The 21,174-nt window shown below is 39.4% G+C and overlaps 1 protein-coding gene across 12 annotated transcripts in view; it reads right to left on the bottom strand.

Moving 5' to 3' along the window:
- Positions 1–9,038: 9,038 nt before the first annotated feature.
- The window catches only part of LOC124131248 (transcription factor 12-like), a 151,574-nt gene continuing 139,438 nt past the window's right edge, over positions 9,039–21,174 (bottom strand). For 6 of the 12 annotated variants that reach the window (XM_046494378.2, XM_046494372.2, XM_046494376.2 and 3 more), the window contains 7 exons: positions 19,730–19,817; positions 18,955–19,156; positions 18,598–18,627; positions 17,078–17,221; positions 15,741–15,886; positions 15,328–15,441; positions 9,039–12,266 (listed from right to left, as the gene is read on the bottom strand). In XM_046494378.2, the coding sequence (XP_046350334.1) occupies positions 11,881–12,266; positions 15,328–15,441; positions 15,741–15,886; positions 17,078–17,221; positions 18,598–18,627; positions 18,955–19,156; positions 19,730–19,817 (1,110 nt within the window). In that variant the 3' untranslated portion in view covers positions 9,039–11,880. Of the gene's footprint in view, positions 12,267–13,497; positions 13,562–15,322; positions 15,442–15,740; positions 15,887–17,077; positions 17,222–18,597; positions 18,628–18,954; positions 19,157–19,729; positions 19,818–21,174 lie in introns of all 12 variants that reach the window. The other 6 variants (XM_046494380.2, XM_048395199.1, XM_046494373.2 and 3 more) reach the window with 6 other exon arrangements.

Genomic DNA, 21,174 nt, shown 5'->3' with positions numbered 1-21,174 from the left:
TAAAAAAGATAACTATGGGGGATTTATTTCTTAACACCACAACAGACCAGACTTATTTTTGGAGGGTTTACAGATTTTTATTATGATAGAATTGGTCGAAAAAAGGCTTTGTACAAGGCGTTTTTTAATCAACTTATAGTTTGATTTTGACCGGTAAGTGTATAAAAAATACAACCTTGGCCTGCTTTGTCCTTATAATAAATTATAAATATATAAAGTATTATAAATTGCCCCCAACCCCAGCCCCCCCCCCCCCCCCCCCCCCCCCAATTATATCCCCCACTACGTAGTTAACGTGCGATGTATACACAGGTGCTCCGTCGTTTCTCTGAACTCTTTGAACTTTTAAGTAGATTACGAGCTTGCGTCGCATACAGACAGTGGAACCAGTTTAGAGATCGGGTTGTATTCAAAGTCATCATCATTATTTCAAAGGTTGTTAATTTTAATAATATCCTTGAAGCTGTAAATAAAGTTGATATATCATATAAGAAATAATAAGACTCGTGGTTTATTCTCCCTGAGTGTATTATTGTACGATAAACACCTCATCCCCGCCCAATATTTCTTATAATACAGCCCCCTTGGTACTAAGGTGAGATTAACAGTGATTTCTCTTTGATGTCTTAAAACCAAGCTTTTAAACAAAAATATTGGTTAATGCGCCTAAACATGCGACTACTCTCAAAAATAGGATTGTGAAGAAAAAAGATATGGGTTGTTTTTATTTAGGGATCGTGAATATATTTTGATGGAAATCCCACAAAATATCCCCACACATATTCAGCATCCCTAACCATTTTAACGAATTATCGCAAATCGCGAAATGAAAACAAATTTGAAATTGTGTTTTGTTTTTTTCGTTTTTAAAATTCGACCTACCAATATGAATTTTGTGCCAAAAATCCTTTAAAAATAATGTTTTGGTCTTATTAATTCTGGATCAAGACAATTCTCGGGTATATATAAACCCGAAGTTAATTAAGCGCTGCAGTCCCATGTTTAAGTTATTTATCGATGATCGTGTATTTCTTGGATGGCGCTAATAAATGAACTAAAAAAGCATACAAAAAATCTTACTTTTATTCAAAACCTGAAATGGGGGCGGGGTCTAAGTTTGTTTTTTTGTCCCGAGGGATTTTGTCCTTTATCACCAAGCTGACACCCCGTGATAAAAGTGGGATGCTGTTCACCATTTAAACATAATTGCGCGAAACTTTTTGACATTTAACTATGAAAATTAAAAGTCTGGGTATTGATGGTCAGAATAAATAAATAATGACAATTGAGACGAGATGGAGAGGTAGGATAATGGCCCCCTTTGGCCTTCTGGAAATGTTAAGTTGTAAAATTCTGGAAAACGTGATTTTATTTGGTCATATGTATAAAACCTCTAAAATCAGTCTTTTTGACAGTTTTATTCCATCGATGTATTTTGTTTCGTCATATATACTTCCCCAAACGTGCAGTTGTTTGCAAAGTCTAGTTTACATTCTTATGATCACATCTGATGACTTTCTGGGATTTTAGCGGAAAAAAATATATTGCCCCCGAAAAGTATTTTTAAACATGATTATACTTCAGATTGTTGAAAACAAAAAGAAATTCCTGGCCACAAATTTGCTTTAGTGCAAATTGGGCCCTCAGGCTTTCTATTGCTACGCTTTTTCTAAAGTTACTTTAGCCAATACAAATGTCTTGAACCTCGATTTTCTAAGTATGACATTATAACTAGCTCACTCATTGATGCACTTTTGAAAAACAATGCTGGTCCAACGTCATTATTTGTAATTGATCACGACTCAAGAACTCCACCAAAATAAATATTAAATTCAACTGAGAGACCACCTGTGCTTTTGTCGTCTTTTTTTCTCTATTTAATGTGGGCTATACTATCTTCATCAGTCGTTGGAGAATGTCCAGTTAATCAATATCTTGTAATAGGACGAACCGTTTTGTGTTTTATTATGTGAACAGTGAGTGCGAGTCTCATACTGGTTGAAAAACGCTTCTTTCATGCTTGTTTATGTAATTAATTAGTTAAAAAATGTGAGACTATTCCGTGTTTTTTTTCACTCTTCCAAATACCATACGAATTTATTTTCTGTTCTAAATTATAAATTTGCTTTTTAAAAAACCATTTGGCGTAGAACAAGATATTCCGGTTCTAATAGTAATCTTTAATAGATTCCAATAACTTATTATTAACCGTCCATGTTATCTGATCGCCATCTTGCTATTGTACTATCTTCCAGCCAACTGGTGTACACTGAGAATAAAGGCGACTTTTATTACAGGTAAGACGGCCTGTGATCAGCTGGTTATACAATGATTCGACGTTTTGCTGAAGAGACATCTCGAACTTCCATTAATTATTCTTGAGATTTTTATCTCGGGGCTGGTCAAAAGAGGTGACCAACGGATCAGGTGGTCAGACTCGGTGACTAGTTGATAGCGTGTCATCTTATCCAAACGGCGTGGAGCGTTGTTTCAGATTACTATTAATCACCGGGTTATCTGGTCGACATTATTTGCAGGTCGTCGTCATAGAGCTGGAATATTTCTGGTGTATAATAAACAAATCTTTGGACATTTTGATGAATATTACCAATCAAGTAAAAACATCACTAACTGATCTGTCATTTTCAAAGAACCGCATCGAATCAGATTTCACTTATTGTTGTTTTCATAAGAAGCAGACAACCGCCGTTGTCAAGCGGTTCGACCGCCGCGTTATAAACAAAATAAGGGAAAAGATGGTAGCCAACTTGCGCTCGGCATAAGGACTGGACGGCTCGGAGTCATTATACTGCTTCCGAGTGAGGCATCCATGTCAACTGCAGTATGGTATCTCGGTGGGCTAGCACTATACACCCGTCTAACCGACTAACCGACTAACTAACTACACCCCACACGTGCAAGCAGGTCATTTGCAATAATTTGAAACACGACGTTATACTCCATTTCACTTCCTCTCACCTCATAAGAAACCGTTTCATTTTTTAAAATTTAATAATTCGTGATAACAAAAGTCTAATGTGAGATTCTTTTTTATCATCCAAAACTGGCTCCACAGGCGATATCGCTTGGGTGAGTGAGGTCAAGTGATATCTACATTGTTGATATTCTCTGCAATGAAATTGCACCACAATGCTTTGCAGATAACTGTAACGGCATTGGTTACCATTGGTTACCATGACGTCACAATCAAATGTCATCACTTATGGCTCTGCTACTGATTGATGATTGATTAGTAAAACGTTTTAAAGGTGTTCGGGCAACTAGGCCCATTTACACCACGCCCATAATAGTACGTTTTTACACATAAGACACTGCTTATTACTGTCTACAAACTGAAAAAAAATGGAAGAATGATGTTGGATGATGAATAAAATCTCACCCTCGTGTCTTTTGATATCAAATATATCAACGAGTTTTGATATATTTGATTTTAAAAGACACGAGGGTGAGATTCTCTATATCTTCCCAAGTCTTTCTTCCAACTTTTTTAACCAGTGTCTTGGGTGTAAACAAATGTTACAGTTAGCCAGCTTTATTGGCAGTGGTCTTTTGATTGTGACGTAATAGGTACCAATGACGTCACAATAGTTTGTAAGGCATTGTGATGCAATTTTATTATATAGGATATCAAGCCATATCTCATGTGGAAGCCGGTTGGGGTGATAGATTATGTATACTATTTATGAATTACTTTGTTTAAGAAATAATCGACGAGTGTTTTATTGTGCGATAAACAACGACCACGAGTCGTATATTTCTTATGAGATATCAGACCAGTGAAGATCCGGAAAAGAATCACAATTCACAGCAGTGGTGACTCAGCATAACACCACTGCCACAAGCTAATTTGCATATCACGTGACCGGACTTTTCTCTTGTTTGTAGACAAACGAGCTTTTTCAGAAATCAGTATAGAACGGGCTAATGCACGTAATTGGCGGGGCTTTACATTTTGTTTTGCATAATTATATAGATATGCTACTACAACTGCGACAGTGATTGCATGACAAGGTATATTTATACATCAAAGTGGCCGTATCGCAAACGCTCCGTTGAACTTCTACGATAGCACGTGGAGCCGTACGACCAATATAAACAAAGGATAACTACGGGGAAAAAAAGTAAATTTTCACGGATTAGGATACTTTCCTAATGAACAGTAACCATTATTTGACATTAGTTTATGAAAACGTGAAAACTTGTCAAAAATGAAACGGATGAAAAGCATACGCAATATCTTGGATGGTCTATGAAGGATGTGACGAATCGTCACACAATCTGAATAGATTGAATCGTCACTTGGCGCTGGCCTGTGGCAAAGCTACTATGCTGAGTGGCTGTCGGCCGCATGGAACTCTGGGTAGGAGAGTGGGAAGAATAGGTCTTCAGCAACCCATGCTTGCCATAAAATGCGATTATGTTTGTCGTGAGAGACGACTAACGGGATGGGGTGGTTAGGCTCACTGGCTTGGTTGATGCAGGTCATTGTATGCATAGACCAATGCTCATGATGTCCTGACTCGATTTTTTACAGACCGCCGCCATATATCAACATTTTGTTCGACCTCTTAAGCGATAATGATAAAACGTGCAAGCTTTAAAAATATATTTTAATAACTCCTCAATACATTCCGACCTCGGCAATGTCGGACCGGGTGCAGGCTAAAACGGCACCTCAGCAAAACGTCACCGATTTCTCTGGCGAAAACGGCTACTATGAGACGATTTATTTTAGTAATATATAGGGTTTATTTACATGGTATTTGATTAGTGATGTATTTACATTGTATTTCCTCTTTTTCGAGATAGGTAAATATTGGGTTTTCTTGAGTCTTCTTCAGTCCGGCAAATTTCTCTCTAACGGGCCACAGAGAGTCCTGTTCCACATACGCGATGGGTCCACTGGTCACAGTTATCACATGATACAGCATGTTGATTTTTTGCCCATTGTGATCCCTCTGCCGCTGTTGGGTGCGCCGGTTCGCCCCAATTATGTTTCTAGGTTTGTCATCACCATACCCGTGCTCGTGGGTTTCACCGAAGTGGTAAACGTCTGAGACCTGCATCACTTCGGGCTTTCCTCCCACATTAAGCTGACACGCCTGATATAACTGGCATAGTGTAAAAAGCGGCGTTAAACCTCACTCACTCACTCACTTTTGGGTGCGAGCGTTCGACCATCGCGTTTATCTGAGTAGTCCAGCTACATCAAAGGGGAACAACTCACTATACACTACCCTCTCAAAAATACTGGTAACGTCGTCCAATATACGACGTCATCAAGTTGCGAGCGCATGTTCGAATCTCCAGAAATGACGTCATGATAGAACAATGTGTTATCGTGAAATAAACCACACTTTCTTCTTTGCAATTTATCGCGACTAGGTAACTAATATATGACTGAAAACAGGGTCGTTTTCAATGAGAAATTTCGCTGACCCGTTTTTACCATCGAAATAGAGTGAGAACCAAATCGCTTGATCTGTTGTGACCGCACCCTTACTCCTGATAACGAGGAATGGTGGGATTATCATAAATTTCCTCAAAGCTGTTTTCACAAGAGATAAGTCAGAAACAAGACAGAATCTGAAGTGTGGTCAGTGGTTTGTGTTTTTAAGTCAACCGTAAGTCAGTAAGCTGTACGTTTTTCTCACAACCTCCCTGGTCTGGTGGTCTATGTGATAGAGCATCCGGCCGAAGAGCGGAAGGTCCGGGGTTCCATCCCCGACCGCTTCATACTAAGAGACGGTATTTCTTGTTACAGTTCTCGACATTAAGGACTGGTCGGCTCGGGGTCGGTATACTGTGTCCGTGTAGGGGTATGCATGTTAAAAGTGTGGCATGGTGTCCTAGTGGGTAAGCACTATAACACCACCCCCCCCCCCCCCCCCCCCCCCCAATATATTTTTAAATGCTGTATATATATATTTTTAAAAAATGTTTATTTTAAAGAGCACGCTCGCCTGCAACGCCGAAGTCCCAGCTTCGATTCTTACATGGGTGCAATGTGTGAAGCCCATTTCTGGTGTCCCCAAAGATGAGGGTGCTGGAATATTGCTAAAAATCACACTCACTCTCCCACTTAAACATAACTCCAAATTCACTGTCTACTTCCTGACAACATCTTCCCGAGGCAAGAGAGTTAACTGACTTTAAAAATACAGTTTCCACCCTTACCGAACTAGGCTGGAATTCCTGGGCTCGATCGGAGCGCCACCAGTGGCTATAACGAGTTATGTCCCTTTTATACATCTCCTATGAACCAATCAGATTCCACCTCTCGTACCACTTGCATTTGTTTCGAACAAAACGGCGGCGCCCAGTCAAGACGATCTGATGGATAATCAAGATCTATATTGTGATAAAACGAGTCTGACATCGCGAAGTGCATCAAATCACGTGAGCACCTTGATTTAAAACATGAAAAGATTTAGAAAATATATGTTGACAACGAGTCAGCGGTGCACATGCTTTGCAAATCCTGCAGTCGACCGAAATCTGCTTGACAGTTTACGAACCGGATTTCGATTTCGGTGCGCGATTTTGATTGGACTATGCATAGACTCGTTAGTCCAGCCAAAATGTATCTCCATAATTCCAGCCAAATACGGCGAGGGTGGAAACTGGACTTTTAAAGTCAGTTAACTCATTTGCCTCGGGAAGATGCCTGACAAAGACTACCGCCTCTGTGGTCTTGTGTCTCTGCCCAGAAAGCAGAATTTCGGTGGTTTGAATCAGGCTGCGGACATGCATTAGCACCCTTGAAGATCCGGGGAATAATAGGTCTTCAGCAACCCATCTTGCCGTAAAAGGCGACTATGCTTGTCGTAACAGGCGAATAACGGGATCGGGTGGTCAGGCTCGCTGACTTGGTTGATGCATGTCATCGTTTCCTTTGATGTCAATCACTGGACTGTCTGGTCCAGACTCGATTATTTACAGACCGCTGAGTGAGGCGTTAAAAAAACTTGTTACCCCTGCGTGGCACTATAAAACAAGTATTAGTCCAGACTAGCTAAAGCACGTGTGTTCAAGATTTTGGCACCGATGACCCAAAGCTAACCCCCCGTTTCACCAGAATCCCCAAACCAAGAAATTAACTACTTCTGTTTGTGTTTGTGTGGCATTACAAAAAGGTTAGGGATCATGAATATTTTTGGGGATGTTTTTTCCTGAAATTGTGTGCTCAGTGTTCACAACCAAAAAAAAAATATTCAGTGTTGTTTGTGTGTAAAGTATATTTATTGTAAGTTGTGACATTTCTTGTAATCACCAACTGGAATTCAAAGTCTCAACTCAACCCCTTAGAAATTAAGCCAGAGCTTATGGTGTAAGCGAAGATATCGAGTGCACTGGTACCCAGCAACCTCTGCTGACTTCACGACCTGGATCCTTGTTCACCATATCAATCACTGGACTGTCTGTTCCAGATTATTTACAGACCGCCATCATATAGCTGATATGTTGCTGAGTGCAGCATTAAAACAAAGAAACAGACAAATGTGTGGAAAAGAGTAATTTGATGTTGAGGGAAAATAGATATCGTGAACAAACTTGGGTCTCCAGCAACTGCATTCATTGGAACACTACACACGCGACCTCTGAAGATCCGTTGTAGAATAGGTCTTCAGCAACCCATGCTTGCTGTAAAAGGCGATTAACGGGATCGGGTGGTCAGGCTCGCTGACTTGGTTGATGTATGTCATCGATCCCAATTGTGTGGATTGATGCTCACGATATTAATCACTGGATTGTCTGGCCCAGACTCGATTATTTACAGACCGCAGTCATATAGCTGGAATATAGCTGAGTGCTGCGTTTAACAACCAACTGTACACACGCAAAATCTGTGAACACTTAAGTCAGGGATCCAATCGTTCTGCATTTCCCTCATGACAACTACTGGAGTTCCCACTTTCAAGTAAGGCATTATAGTATACCTGTGTATTGTTTAACACTGCACTCTGCTATATGACCACAGTCAAATAATCGAGTCTGGCCCAGCCGAGGACTGTCCACGTTGAAGAGGCATGATAACATGCAATCAAGAAAATCACAGCCTGACCATCCGATCCATTGTTATTGACAAGAATGCTGTATGTACATCTTGACAATGGGGTCAGGTGGTCAGGCTCCCTGACTTGGTTACTTGGCATGTCATCAATGCTCATGACGACAGTCACTGGATTGACTGGTCCCGAGTTGATTATTTACAGACCACCGTCTTATAGCTGGAATATTGTTTAGTGCAGTATTAAACAACAAACAAACCTACATCTTGACCTAAAATCTCAAGTACCTACAACAGTTTTGTTTTTTTGGAGGGGGGGGGGGGTTTTTTTGGGGGGGGGGGGGGGGGGGGGGGAGGGGTAGCCAAGAGATTAAAGCGTTCACTCGTCACCCCGAGAGCACAGGTTTGCTTCCCTAAATGTGTAAAGCATGATTCTGTTGTTCCCCAGAAATGGGTTAACACAACTTTTAGAAATATTCCAACCATAACTCTTTGCAGATCTGAAGTGACACTGCCCCTCAACAATAAACCAAAACCAGTAATTGACATTATTAGCGTTCCAGTTATTTGAAACTCCTTGAAATGTACAAGAGGGAACGATCAATCTCATACATTCATATGATCAGTTACTTGTTTTGAGGACTTGAGTATATTTAAAAAACAACAACACATTAATAGGCCTGCAAAAGGCATAGCATGACTAATAAAATATTTCCACACGAGTCGGTCTAGCTTTATAAAAATTACTTCCGATCATAATCCTCTTGCGTTTTGCAAGATGGTGCTGTGACTTGGATGACCAACCTTTCACCGGCTTCACTCACTCACTCCACCATATTTCAGCTTACTTTGGGAGCACAGCCCCTATATTGCAAGCCAAAAGGTGCCACAAGAGTAAGCATCGTAATTGGGATGAATTCGTCATTCCACAATCAGATCCTGGCAAAGTAAAGGGATGCAACTGCTGCTACCCACACCCTCTAATTAAATCTAAAAGACACAATCATAATCAAAAGCATTTCATTTTATTGTTTTCAAATTACAACTCCACGTCTTCCAGCCCCTGATAGATAGGTCATGTTTTAAGTATGGACTGACCTGTCACCCCTCTACTGACCTTTGGTAGAGTCTAAATCAAACACCAGAAGAGTTCATTTCAACTTGTTAGGGTAGACAGTGAAAATGCACAATGGTGTATTATATAACAAATATGTATTTAATATCTACAGAAACCTAGAGCTAATTGTGGCAGAGAGGGAAACTAATAACCAGAGTTCCTGGAGTCAAACTCGAAAAATTCATCCTGCTTTTTTACAATCAAGCAAACTTGAACACTAAATCATTTTTACTTTCATTTTATTTCATCCTTAACTGACAAGAACTTCAATTTTGTTTAAAGCTTAATTACATTACAACATTAATTATCGTACCAATAGTTCTAATTAAATAAGAAATGCTTTAATTAGGTTACACTTTTGATTAGTTTAAATGGCTGTAACTATTTTTTTAGAATTTTGATAATTGTCTTGTTAGGATTAGAAATGAAAACATATTGAACATATGAAATGTTATGATTTAAGACAAAAAATAAATTACATTGTTTTATTTATCTAAGTAGCCTCAACATTATTGAAGAAAACAATGACATTTTATTTGTTCAGGGTGAAACATTCAAAGTGCCCTATGACACAAATTTGGCTTAATCTATTGACTTTTTGTTTCAAAAATAGACATTAACATCTGTAAACTTGGAAGAGAAGATAAGCAATAAATATATGCAAATATATATTTAAAATTTGCATTTATATTAAATGCAGGAAACATCGAGGCACTGGACCTACTGTGCGAGGTCGTATCATTACGATCCAACACCCTCCAATACGAACATGTACCTATATTGTACCTAACACTACTAGCAACCGGCCACTCCTCCATGACAAACAGAATTTGCCCAAAGCCAAAACACAGGTCATGTCCCTGGAAATTGGTCAATTGTCTTAAACCCTTGCTAGCTGCCGCATCTGATCTGTTCAATTGGTGAAATTTGCCAAATTCCAAAGTACAGGTCTTCAAGTCGTTGAATGTTTGGTGTCTTGAAATTTCATCAATAACAGGAAGCAAACATGCCTTATTTCTGGTTATAGATAAGCTTTGAAAACCTTACATGCAAGAAAACCAGGTTGAACACCAATATTTTTCAGATTTACAATTTGTCAAAGCAACATTTCCTTCACTGATCAGATAGAGTTTTATTCCACTCTTAAGCGATATCGCAGTTATATCCTGGCAAGACACTTCTTAAAGCATCATTATGACCTGTTTCTGCAACAAAGGAGTGACCAGCTGATATTATGGCAGCATATATTCTACTATACAAAACCCCAGTCGTGGTGATAAAATGCACCAACTTTGTGTAAAATAGTGCTCAAAAAAGTAGAATATCACTTAATACATCTACATGAACACAAACAAAATCATGATTAGACTATCCCCGCTGGGAGGAGCGCACCACGCCACCATGAACAAGCCGCATCCAGCTCCTGCAGCCATTACAAGAACAAGGACTATTAACAATTTCTTGTTCTCTGCTGGCTGTCACAATATTTGATACACCACATCCCTGTTGGCAACCAATCAGCCTCTAGCTTGTTCCATTATGGAGAATTATGCATTAATGTATGACATAAGATGTCTTGTTGCTATGGTGATTGATGCATGTCGATGATAACAGTGATATAATATACAATATGATTATGGGCTAATGGTTGGATTGAGACTTTCACTTGTTGACCCTTTGCTCTGAATACATCTGGCAAAATATCTCTTGCCTGATAAAATAGTTGTAAATAACAGATTAAAACAGTTTGTAAATACAACTTTAAAAATTCAAACAAATTTCAACATTTTGTTATCCCATACTTTCATAAAACCATTGTTAACAAAGGTTAAACTTTTTGCTTAAAACTTATAAAGGGAGATAACCAACAGTTGGCAAAGAAGAAGAGGAGATAACTCCCATCCTACTGACAAGTGAAAGACTCAATCATCTAATGCATAAACAATCCCCAGTGTAGTCTGTCACTTCACACACTACTACTCTACAAAGCTGTTCAGATCACCCAATCAGGCTGCACAATTCCTGCATTGCTCAAATGTCACTGGCTGAGAAATCCAACATGGCCGGCCTTGATATGACCAATGCTTATTCTCAAAGTCTGGTATTTCGACTGATTCAAATATCAATCAGGAGATCAGTTACAGTCTCACAGTGTCACAATTTTCCATTTCATCAGAACTGGCCCGAATCACGACGTAACAGCACCGAATATTGCGACCAGCGGCCATCTTGTTCCTTCTGTATTGACGAAGTCCAACCAATGCTATCGTTCAAATACTAACAGAAGTATCGGAAGAAGGAAGTTGTTAGGATTCTGGAACTTTGGACACTATGCATGCTTGATTCTCATGCAAAACTTGACTTCTCCATTACGTTGATCCTCCTTTACAGCCAGAGAAGTTCTGGGTAATCCATCAGGGCAACTGTACACGTTCTGAAATCGACATCTCTCGTGGTCTCCGTCCAAACACAGGCAGAGGCCAACTCAATGAGAATTACATAACACAACAAATCTGTCATCGTCATGGCAACACTATCGTCATGGCGATGGCACTGGAAGTCTAACAATGGTCAGCTAGGCTGAGTTTATTTTTGTTTGTTTGGAACAGTTGTCTTTTTTTTTTTTTCAAATAATCATTAACGCTAATGTATTAGGCAGGTAGGCAGGATTCCTGAAACAGATAACACTCATTCCGATCATTCTTTCACTAGAAAACGGGGGCAAAGTCTGCTAGGGAGGACCCTGATCAACGGAAAATCTGCCCCCAAGGGTGTCTGCGTTTGAGTCCGTGAGGGGGGGCACCATCTGTCCCCCACTCGCTCCTACATGCCCAGCAGAGCTCCCAGTGACACCAGCAGCATGGGCAACCGAATCAGACAAGCTTAGCACACTCCTGTTGGCTTGTTGCCCGAGCTTCGCCACGGCGGCGTCCGCTGTCGTTACTGACACTGGCGGCATACCGAGATCAAGTCGGTTTTCCTGACCGTCCGAGGGGTGGCCTGCTTGAAGGTAGACATTAGTATAGGCACCGTGTGTAGTTGTGGGCAGCATGCCCCCTGGTGACAGCCGGTTGGAACTAGCTGTTGCCCCCATGCGACCCATTAAGGCAGCACTACCTGCAACACAGATATTCGGCAATTAACAAACAATGTTATTATCATGGTATTTATGTAATGTCAACTATCACATTATTTTTGCTATTTCCAATTATCACAATCTTTGTGTTTGTTGTAACCGAAATTTCATATCAATGAACATTTTATTTTCCATATCTGGCAAAATGTCATTATTGCTCAAGGCACCTCCCCTTGCTGGGTTGTGTGTAAGATTATCAAAATTAACAGTCTTTTTCTTTGGGTAATATATACATGCCAAGTTGATATCCTGCACTAAAGTGGACATGAGTTGCAAAAATATTACATGAATCAACACAATACAAACTGAGGTTCTTGGACTATTATTACATTGACTTCAGATAAGGCACCATGGATGCGAGGAATCAAACCCAGGTAGAGGCATTCTAAGCAAACACACAGCCTGCAAGTCTACCTCACCACAGTCTTAAAATCTGGACCTTAATCACATCAAATAACTGGGTACAATCCCAGGTTAATTAAATAATACATCAAAATTAGCAAGCATAGATTGTCCTAAACGATAAATACCGGTACCGAGGAACTTCTATTACACTAAAATCATAACATATTTCAACACATTAGTTATTAACGGAACTTTCTGTAAAAAAGCCATATGAAACAGAATTGTAAGCAAAACAAGGTGTACACAGGGTGCAAAATGTCTCCTAGTTCAGTGTTTATACATTTATAGAGCTCTTATTGGATGAATACTGTAGGCAAATACACAGTCATATTCTACACAAGACACCTCAACAATCTAGCATCTCGACGACGGGAGTCTGCATAAGCCAAATGTCAAAATGATGCAAACATCACCTCGTTCTAACTGCAAAGAGTTTGTCAGGTGGGTTCGTCGTACCTTGGGCAAAGTATCTTTGACATTTGTGTAACAGATTACAGGACGAGAGTCCCAGAACAGAAGATTGAACAAGGAACGAAGAAAAAAAGAAACATGCACAGTTTCATTACAAATAGTCAGCAACAAAGAAGGTAGAGAAAAAGCAAGATTTCAAAGATTTGAAATAATTTTTTTTATAAAATGGTAGAGAAACAGAAGCAATGAAGTAAAAGAAATTAGCAGGTAGTAATTAGATGGGTGGTGTTAGTGATTCTGAACAGGGAACGTCAATGGAGGAATGACAAGCTTGGGGTTAAGAAAGGACTAGTATTGTCAGTACACGTCTACAGCTACAACTACACTTGGACTTACTGGTTGTGAAACTCTTCACTGTCTGCTAACGAGGATAAAGAATGCATCATTTTGTGTAGTGAATCTGCAAGGAAAACGTACGTCACACATTGTTGCTGGGGAAGCAGGTATATGACTACCCATGGCTGCTGCCTAGCTTGTAGCCAGCAGCCATTGGCTAGTCCTCATATCACATGCAACACGTTTCGTATCGCATGCTCACAAGTTAACTCATGTAACACATGCTGATGGGTTAAAGGTGAACTCGTCTCCCCTGGTCAAAAAAAGGTCCAGACAAGCTTCAAGCAAGTTGTAATTGAAGTGAAGAGTTGGGTAAATGCCGATGTTTCAAGGATCAGCTTCAAAGTTCAAAAAAAGGTTAGACATGTCTGGACAAGACATAATCTAGGTTCAGGAAAATTAGCAATGTTGGTCACTATCACTAGTGATATCTATGTAAGTCGTAATTAAACTCCCAATAATTGAAACATTGCGATCATGGTCATAATAAGCTGAAGAAAGTTGTAAGCAAGGTCCCGTTCAGCTGAAATAAGTTGTTATCTAGGACCTGATAAGTTGTAATAAGTTTAATCAAAGTCTGTGTAAGTTAAAATAATTTGTTGTCAAGGTACCGATAAGTTACAACCAAGGCCCCAAAGGTCGAATCTTGCCCCCTAAATTACAAATTCCAATTATCAAGGTTCTGCCCATATTGTTATCAAGACAAAGGTTAAAGCCAGCTCAGCCATTTATTGGCTGATCCAGCTGCAGACAAGGGAGACAACCTATGTCAAGCAGCTGGTCTGGCGGAGACAAGTTCACCTTTAACCCCTGTATCACATGCTGTGAGTTAACCCTTCATGTCACATGCAGTATCTACCAGTGAGGTCAGTTGGTCAGCAGGTCAAGGATGTCAGTTGAAGACGTCCATCCATTTAAATCTGCCTTACGAAAAACTATCTGGATACAGGGTGCGGATACCGATGAAGTTGATTTAATTTGTATTCGATGAAAGTGCTCATAGTCGGACAAACATGCACGTGAACGAGAAAATTTGGCAAATAAATTTTGGAAAGGAGGGATTTGACGGAAACCCTTTCCGAGCCTTCACCATACATGCAGACATTACTGTACATATTTGTGATACATCGTTACAGAAAATCACAGAACTGTTAACCATTTTCTCATGTACATTTTATTATGGATAACAAAAAACAAAGAATAATGATGTTATCCATGCATCATGTAATCATGTTCTTTCAACTTCTAAATGCCTATCAAAGACTTCAACCATTTTCTTATTTTGAAAAATATGAATTTATAAATATTTTTTTAAATACACAAGCAAATGATCACAAGACATTGAACAAATATGTACAGTTTACCGACCCCAACATAATCCTGCTTATTCCATGACCAGTACAAAATATAACTTACACATTTTTTCATTCGGGTCAAGTTTCCAAGTAAATAATTTATACCTTCAAATGTATTTTCTTTGCTTTTCAAGACACACAGTAATGGAGTAATATTTCTTTACATCTTCACTCATAGCCTCATTTAACATGCATTACTAGAAACATACACAGTATTTCTGTAGTGTTTAAAATTAGCAATACCATCGGCTGGATCTGTACTAAATAATTGCTGCCCTCATACCATGAGGAATTTATTACCTTTCATAATAACATGGAAGTGCAATAAGAACCACTGTTAACAAACAATACTAAAAAATTATAAATATTACTTGGAAACTTGGAAACTCCACATGGTAAGGGGAGATAACTAATAAGAGGAGAAAACTACATGTCACCACAAGCAGTAGAAGCCAGTAAAGCCTCCATACCTTACCTGCCAGGGCTGCCTGTTGGGCGATATCGTCCGCATTCATGCGACCGGGCATATCGTCCGATTTCTCCTCCTCGCGTCTCTTAAGACAAGCTGCTTTCGGGTTCAAATTGCGTTCTGTGAAAAAAAGAAATAAATTATTTTCGAGAACAATTACCCTTATTAGTGAATAGTGTTGAAGTATTGCACATTGAACTGTACTTCTGTGCTGCAAACAGTACCTCAGGATTCATACTCCTGTCACAAATAACGGTACTTCAGTATTGAATAACAGTTCAGTTGTATACTATACAAAACTATGAAATAACTGTGTTATGACTTGTAAATCATGTTTAATGGGATCTGAAATGTGGAAATCATCATAAATGCATTCTGAGTAATCCTGGGGATGCTCTCCAGTAATGTAGTCCTCTCACCTCTGACTTGCTGCTCCAGCGAGGTGATGACATTGACAGCCTGCTGGAGTATCATCAGCTTCGTCAGTGGCTGACTGGACGAGCAGTGCAGGGTCACCATCTGACCCAGTTCCTTGAACGCTTCATTGATGTCTCGGACTCGGACTCTGAAATACCACGAGCACTTTGAGTTAACAAAACTCGGAAACATCAGCAACACACTGCCTATCAACAACAACCTAGCATGGTGCAGTATGACAGAAACTGCGTAACAATATCAAGTTGGGATGGACACATCTCCTTATATCTTTAACATCTTCAATATCAGTGACCAGACAAGGAAGAGAAGTAACACTTCTACGAGTTGTCTCCCTTTTGATACAACAGCCTTCGAAATTACACTGGTTTGAAGCTAGTTCTGCTTGAACCAGACTTCAGCCTTCGAAATTACACTGGTTTGAAGCTAGTTCTGCTTGAACCAGACTTCAGCCTTCGAAATTACACTGGTTTGAAGCTAGTTCTGCTTGAACCAGACTTCAGCCTTCGAAATTACACTGGTTTGTAGCTAGTTCTGCTTGAACCAGACAATAGGGTTTCTTATGTTTTCATCTTCTGTAAGTTTTATTCAGTTCCAATTTGTAACAAAATTGAGAACTGGTTCAGAATTACAGCCCTCAAAGGTTGGTGGTCAATGAGGACAACCATCATTTGATTGTGATGTCCACAGCACAATTTAGCAGTCTCAGGCTAGTGGACAAGCGTGAATTTCGAAGGCTGTTCAAAATGCAGCAGAACACACAGAACTAGAGAAGCAATGTGGAACAATGGAACATGGAGCACGAGTATGGTGCTGACAGGCCAAGGATCATAAGTGGAATGAGTCTGAGTTGTACTGTATTCGCCTTAATGAGCACCCTGAACATGGGGAGATCAGTAAATATATACACAAGTATAATTGTTGCACTGAGATGCAGTGAAGACACTTTCGATAATAGTTACTACCCAATAACATACTCTTCTACACTGCTGTTGTCTAAAACAAATGTGTAATAAACAAGACAACATGGTCTGTGATCCAAATGTTTGGTCTTTTACAGGGGAGCTTAAAAGGATTACTTGTTGGAGCAGAGTACTTAATATGGCGAATACAGTAACTGTTACATTCTATAATAATATGCAAAATGTACAGTCTCTAGCCATTCTAATGAAGAGAAACATTCTTCTCTAACAGAAGTTAAAACAGTAAAAGAATGAAACATCCAGTATTATTTTTTCTGGCATGATGGACTCCGAGAGAGAGAGAGAACGAGTGAGTTTAATGCGGCTTTGACCAGGGGAGTGTTTTGGATGGAACGTACCTTTCTCTGGCGTTGTTTAATGCCGCTTTGACCAGGGGAGTGGTCTTGGATGCAACGTACCTTTCTCTGGCATTGTTGGCCTGTCTACGTAGACGTTCTCGTTCCTGCTTCCCTTCTGGGCTCTCATTGTCATCGCCCTCACTCCTGGAAAAGAAATGAAAGTGAAAACACATCACGCCTCAGCGCACATACATCAACACGTCAGTGAGTATGGTTGTATGCCGCTTTCAGCATCATCACAGCGGGAGACATCGGTAATGGGCTCCACACGTTACTCATGTGGGGTTTCAAACCCGATTTGAACCTGGGTCTCCAGCGTGATGAGCAAACGATGTAACCAAAAGGCTACCCCATGGCCCCCTTAAGATGTGATCAGGAGCTGAGCACTTCTTGGTGTACAATAACATGCCAACAATTACTTTGACCACCATCTTTTATATCAACATGAAGGCGACAGTGGAGTAAGGCATCAGAAGCTCTGTAGGTCCATAAGGGTCACCATTGATGATTCCTATATTAAAATCAAGTGACCTTCACCTCCATGTGAGGTCAAGTGGGGTTTTATGTCTTGTTCAAACTTATTGCACTTATAGCGATGTGCATGCACTGTGCGACAGGCTGCTTGTACCAGTCCAGTCTAGTACTGGTTTTATAGTGCTAGCTCACTGAGATTCCATCCGCAGTTTAACATGAATATCCCACTCGGGTACAGTATACTGACTCCGAGCTGGCCAGTCCTTGTTTTAGCCCTAATGCCGAGCATTAGAAAGGGTAACAACCAGTACCGTCATCTATTGTCTTTTGGTATGACACGGCCTGGATCGAAGCCCCAACCTTCTGCTCTCTGGGCAAATGTTCTGCCTATACACAATGGAGATGGTCCCACCTCCATGTACAAGAACAACAATACAAGACATGCACAAACATCATAACAATGACTAAAGAGTGAGATGGTGTTTTGACGCCGCTTTGAACAGTATTCCAGTTATATCACGGTGTGCCAGCTTTATGTGGGAGAAAAACCTGAAACGATGCAGGTCTTACCGCTTTAGAGAAACCCACAAGCACGGGTATGGTGCTGACAAACCTAGAAATATATCTATGCATATCTAGGATTTGAACCTAAGACCATAGGTTTCTGACACTGACTCAAAACAGAGAATTGTAGCACCTTAGACAACTCAAAGATTGCATTACATTTTGAACTCTTTCTGTTGTATTGATTTAACAGATAATAGACTCAAGGCAATGAACTTTATATGAATAAGCAAATAATAATATTAAAATGTAATTAATATCGATTCAATTCACATCAAACTTGGTAAGGATATACAACAAAGTCAAATGAAAGGCATTATTATTATGAAGGAGAGTTTGTTGAATTCCTAACTATCTGGTGATAAATGTCCCTTAAATAGGTTGTTATGATGTCTATAAAGTTGTTATGTTCAGTTGCCAGAGATAAGAACCATATCATCTTAAGAACTTAAATTGGAACAAATTGTCAACAAATAACTTACAAATCGTCGTCGCCCATGTTTGACCTTGACCTATGACCGAAATATAGGGTTAAAAGAGGTACTTTTTATGTATTTGGTAAACGTGTCAATCAATGATAGCATAAGCAGTGATCGCAGAACTACAAAATCGTTGTACAAAATTAAAGAGTTACAAATTGTCAAGAAATATCTTACACAATGTCAATGTCGTCAGTTTTGACCTTGACCTATGGCCGAAATAAAGGGAAAGGTGTGGTACTTATGTATTTGATAAAGATGTCAATGAAATTGTTAGCAGTTAGAAGGGATATCAAAACCACAGCAATGTTTTATTTTTATTTTTCTGAGGAATAATAAAATTGAAAATCATTAACTTACAAGTTATCATCATCATCCACTTTTGACCTTGACCTTTTCGTGGAAGGCGGGTTTCCTGTAGGCGGAGTTGAATTTGTTGACCCTTTGGCCGACGATTTGGGAGGCTGATCACCTTTATTGTCGCCTTCACTGTTTTTATCAGCAAGTTCGACTTTGATGGATCCATCTGTGTTAGGTTCCTGTGATTGGTCGCTTCGTAGATCTGCAACGTCAAATGGATGCAGCATAAAAAATCAGGACAGCAAGTGACCGTGGAAGTTTGCAAGAATTTTACAGAGTGAGTGAGTATGGTTTAACGCTGCTTTTAGCAATATTCCAGCAATATCTCAGCAGGGGTCACCAGAAATAGGCTTCACACATTGTACCCATGATGGGAATCAAACCCGGGTCTTCGGCATGACAAGCGAACGCTTTAACCACAAGGCTACCTGACCCCCACAGAATTTTACTGATAACATCAAGAAAAAGATAATGTTATAAAACACAACTGATCAACAGTTTGTCTAGTGGACAAAGAATCCATCATAGTCAGCAATATAACTGCAATTTCACACATTCAGCAGTATAACACCTATATCACATAGTACTGTATGCAATACTTTACAGCTTATCACAGTCTGAAATTTCACAACTGTATCACATTGACAGCAATATAACACATCATAGTGGCCTGCCACGCCACACAAACCAAGTGGTCAACTGTCAGAGCATAGACAGTATTCAGTATTGTAAGCATTATAATATTCACATCATAAATGGTGCTAGAGCAACTTACTTTCATATGTTTTTGTCTGATCAGTTGATGATGCAGACATTCCCCCACTCTGACTTCTGTTCTCTGACATCGAGGGGTGATTTCCCTGCTGAATAATACACACAGTAGATAAGAGACACAATGTAACACAATACATTGACACATCTACACAGATGTAACACACAGTAGATAAGAGACACAATGTAACACAATACATTGACACATCTACACAGATGTAACACACAGTAGATAAGAGACACAATGTAACACAATACATTGACACATCTACACAGATGTAACACACAGTAGATAAGTGACACAATGTAACACAATACATTGACACATCTACACAGATGTAACACACAGTAGATAAGAGACACAATGTAACACAATACATTGACACATCTACACAGATGTAACACAGATGTAACACAGATCTGGACCAGACAATCCAGTGATTGATATTACGGGCCACGATCCACCCCAATGGGGTATGATGACACAATCAACCAAGTCACTGAGCCTGACCACCCAATCTATTAATTTCCTCTTATAGCCTAAGGTGCTGGAGATCTATTGTGACCAGGGATCCCTCAAAATGCTACCAGCAAGCACCACTTCAGGACACCTCAACAACACTAGAGCTATCTGTGGTGAGACGCCAACCAGTAAACTTTCTCTAACTCCTACGGAAGCCAGCTTCACCAGACAGCAACTACTCCTTACAGGTACCCACTCTACAGCTAATACACTAACACGTCCAATTTGAAACTAGTCCTTCAATTTCAATAGTTTTAATAGATTCAAATTATTTAAACCATTCAGATTTATCATGAGCTACCAGTTCTCTTTAGGGGATCTAAAAAAAACCAAACTGTATACATTATGTTTTAACTTCCGTCAAATGCTATAAATGATGTTATAACATCTGTCCAACAATGTATACATTACATTATAACCTCCATAAAAGATGTAATATAGATGCCCAAGACGTATTAATAGCTACAAGGATACTGCGTAATAACCAATTCTCAAAATCATCAGCCATGTTAGGCCTCGAAGTAAAGTGTTAAAATTTCAATGAAGCAAACTTTATTTCCTGTCTTAAATGCAACACAACCAAAATGGCCATCGTCCTTCGACCAAATATCAAAATTGTTGTTGTTCATGAATTTCAAATAAAAGTTTTGTTTTTTGTTGTTGGTTTTTTTTGCCTCATTTCTCTGTACCAAAGCATCGTTACTTCATGGAAAAATGCATTGAAAAATAAGCTAAGATGGTAAGATAAAGTTGACCAGATAGTTACGGTATGTAAATGATACGACAAAGATTTTCAACGCCAATTATCCTATCAAAAATTCCAAATTTAAGAATCATAAAGTGAACCAAAGTGGAAGTTTAAAGAATATTATGAACATTACTTTTATTATATTCTCACTATAATACTCAGTACTTATATTCTTACT

This window comes from Haliotis rufescens, unplaced genomic scaffold, assembly GCF_023055435.1.
Source record: "Haliotis rufescens isolate VD_foot unplaced genomic scaffold, xgHalRufe1.0.p SCAF_14, whole genome shotgun sequence".
Taxonomy (NCBI): Eukaryota; Metazoa; Mollusca; class Gastropoda; order Lepetellida; family Haliotidae; genus Haliotis; species Haliotis rufescens.
The sequence above is the reverse complement of the archived record's forward strand: the minus strand, read 5'-3'. Positions and strand labels throughout refer to the sequence as shown.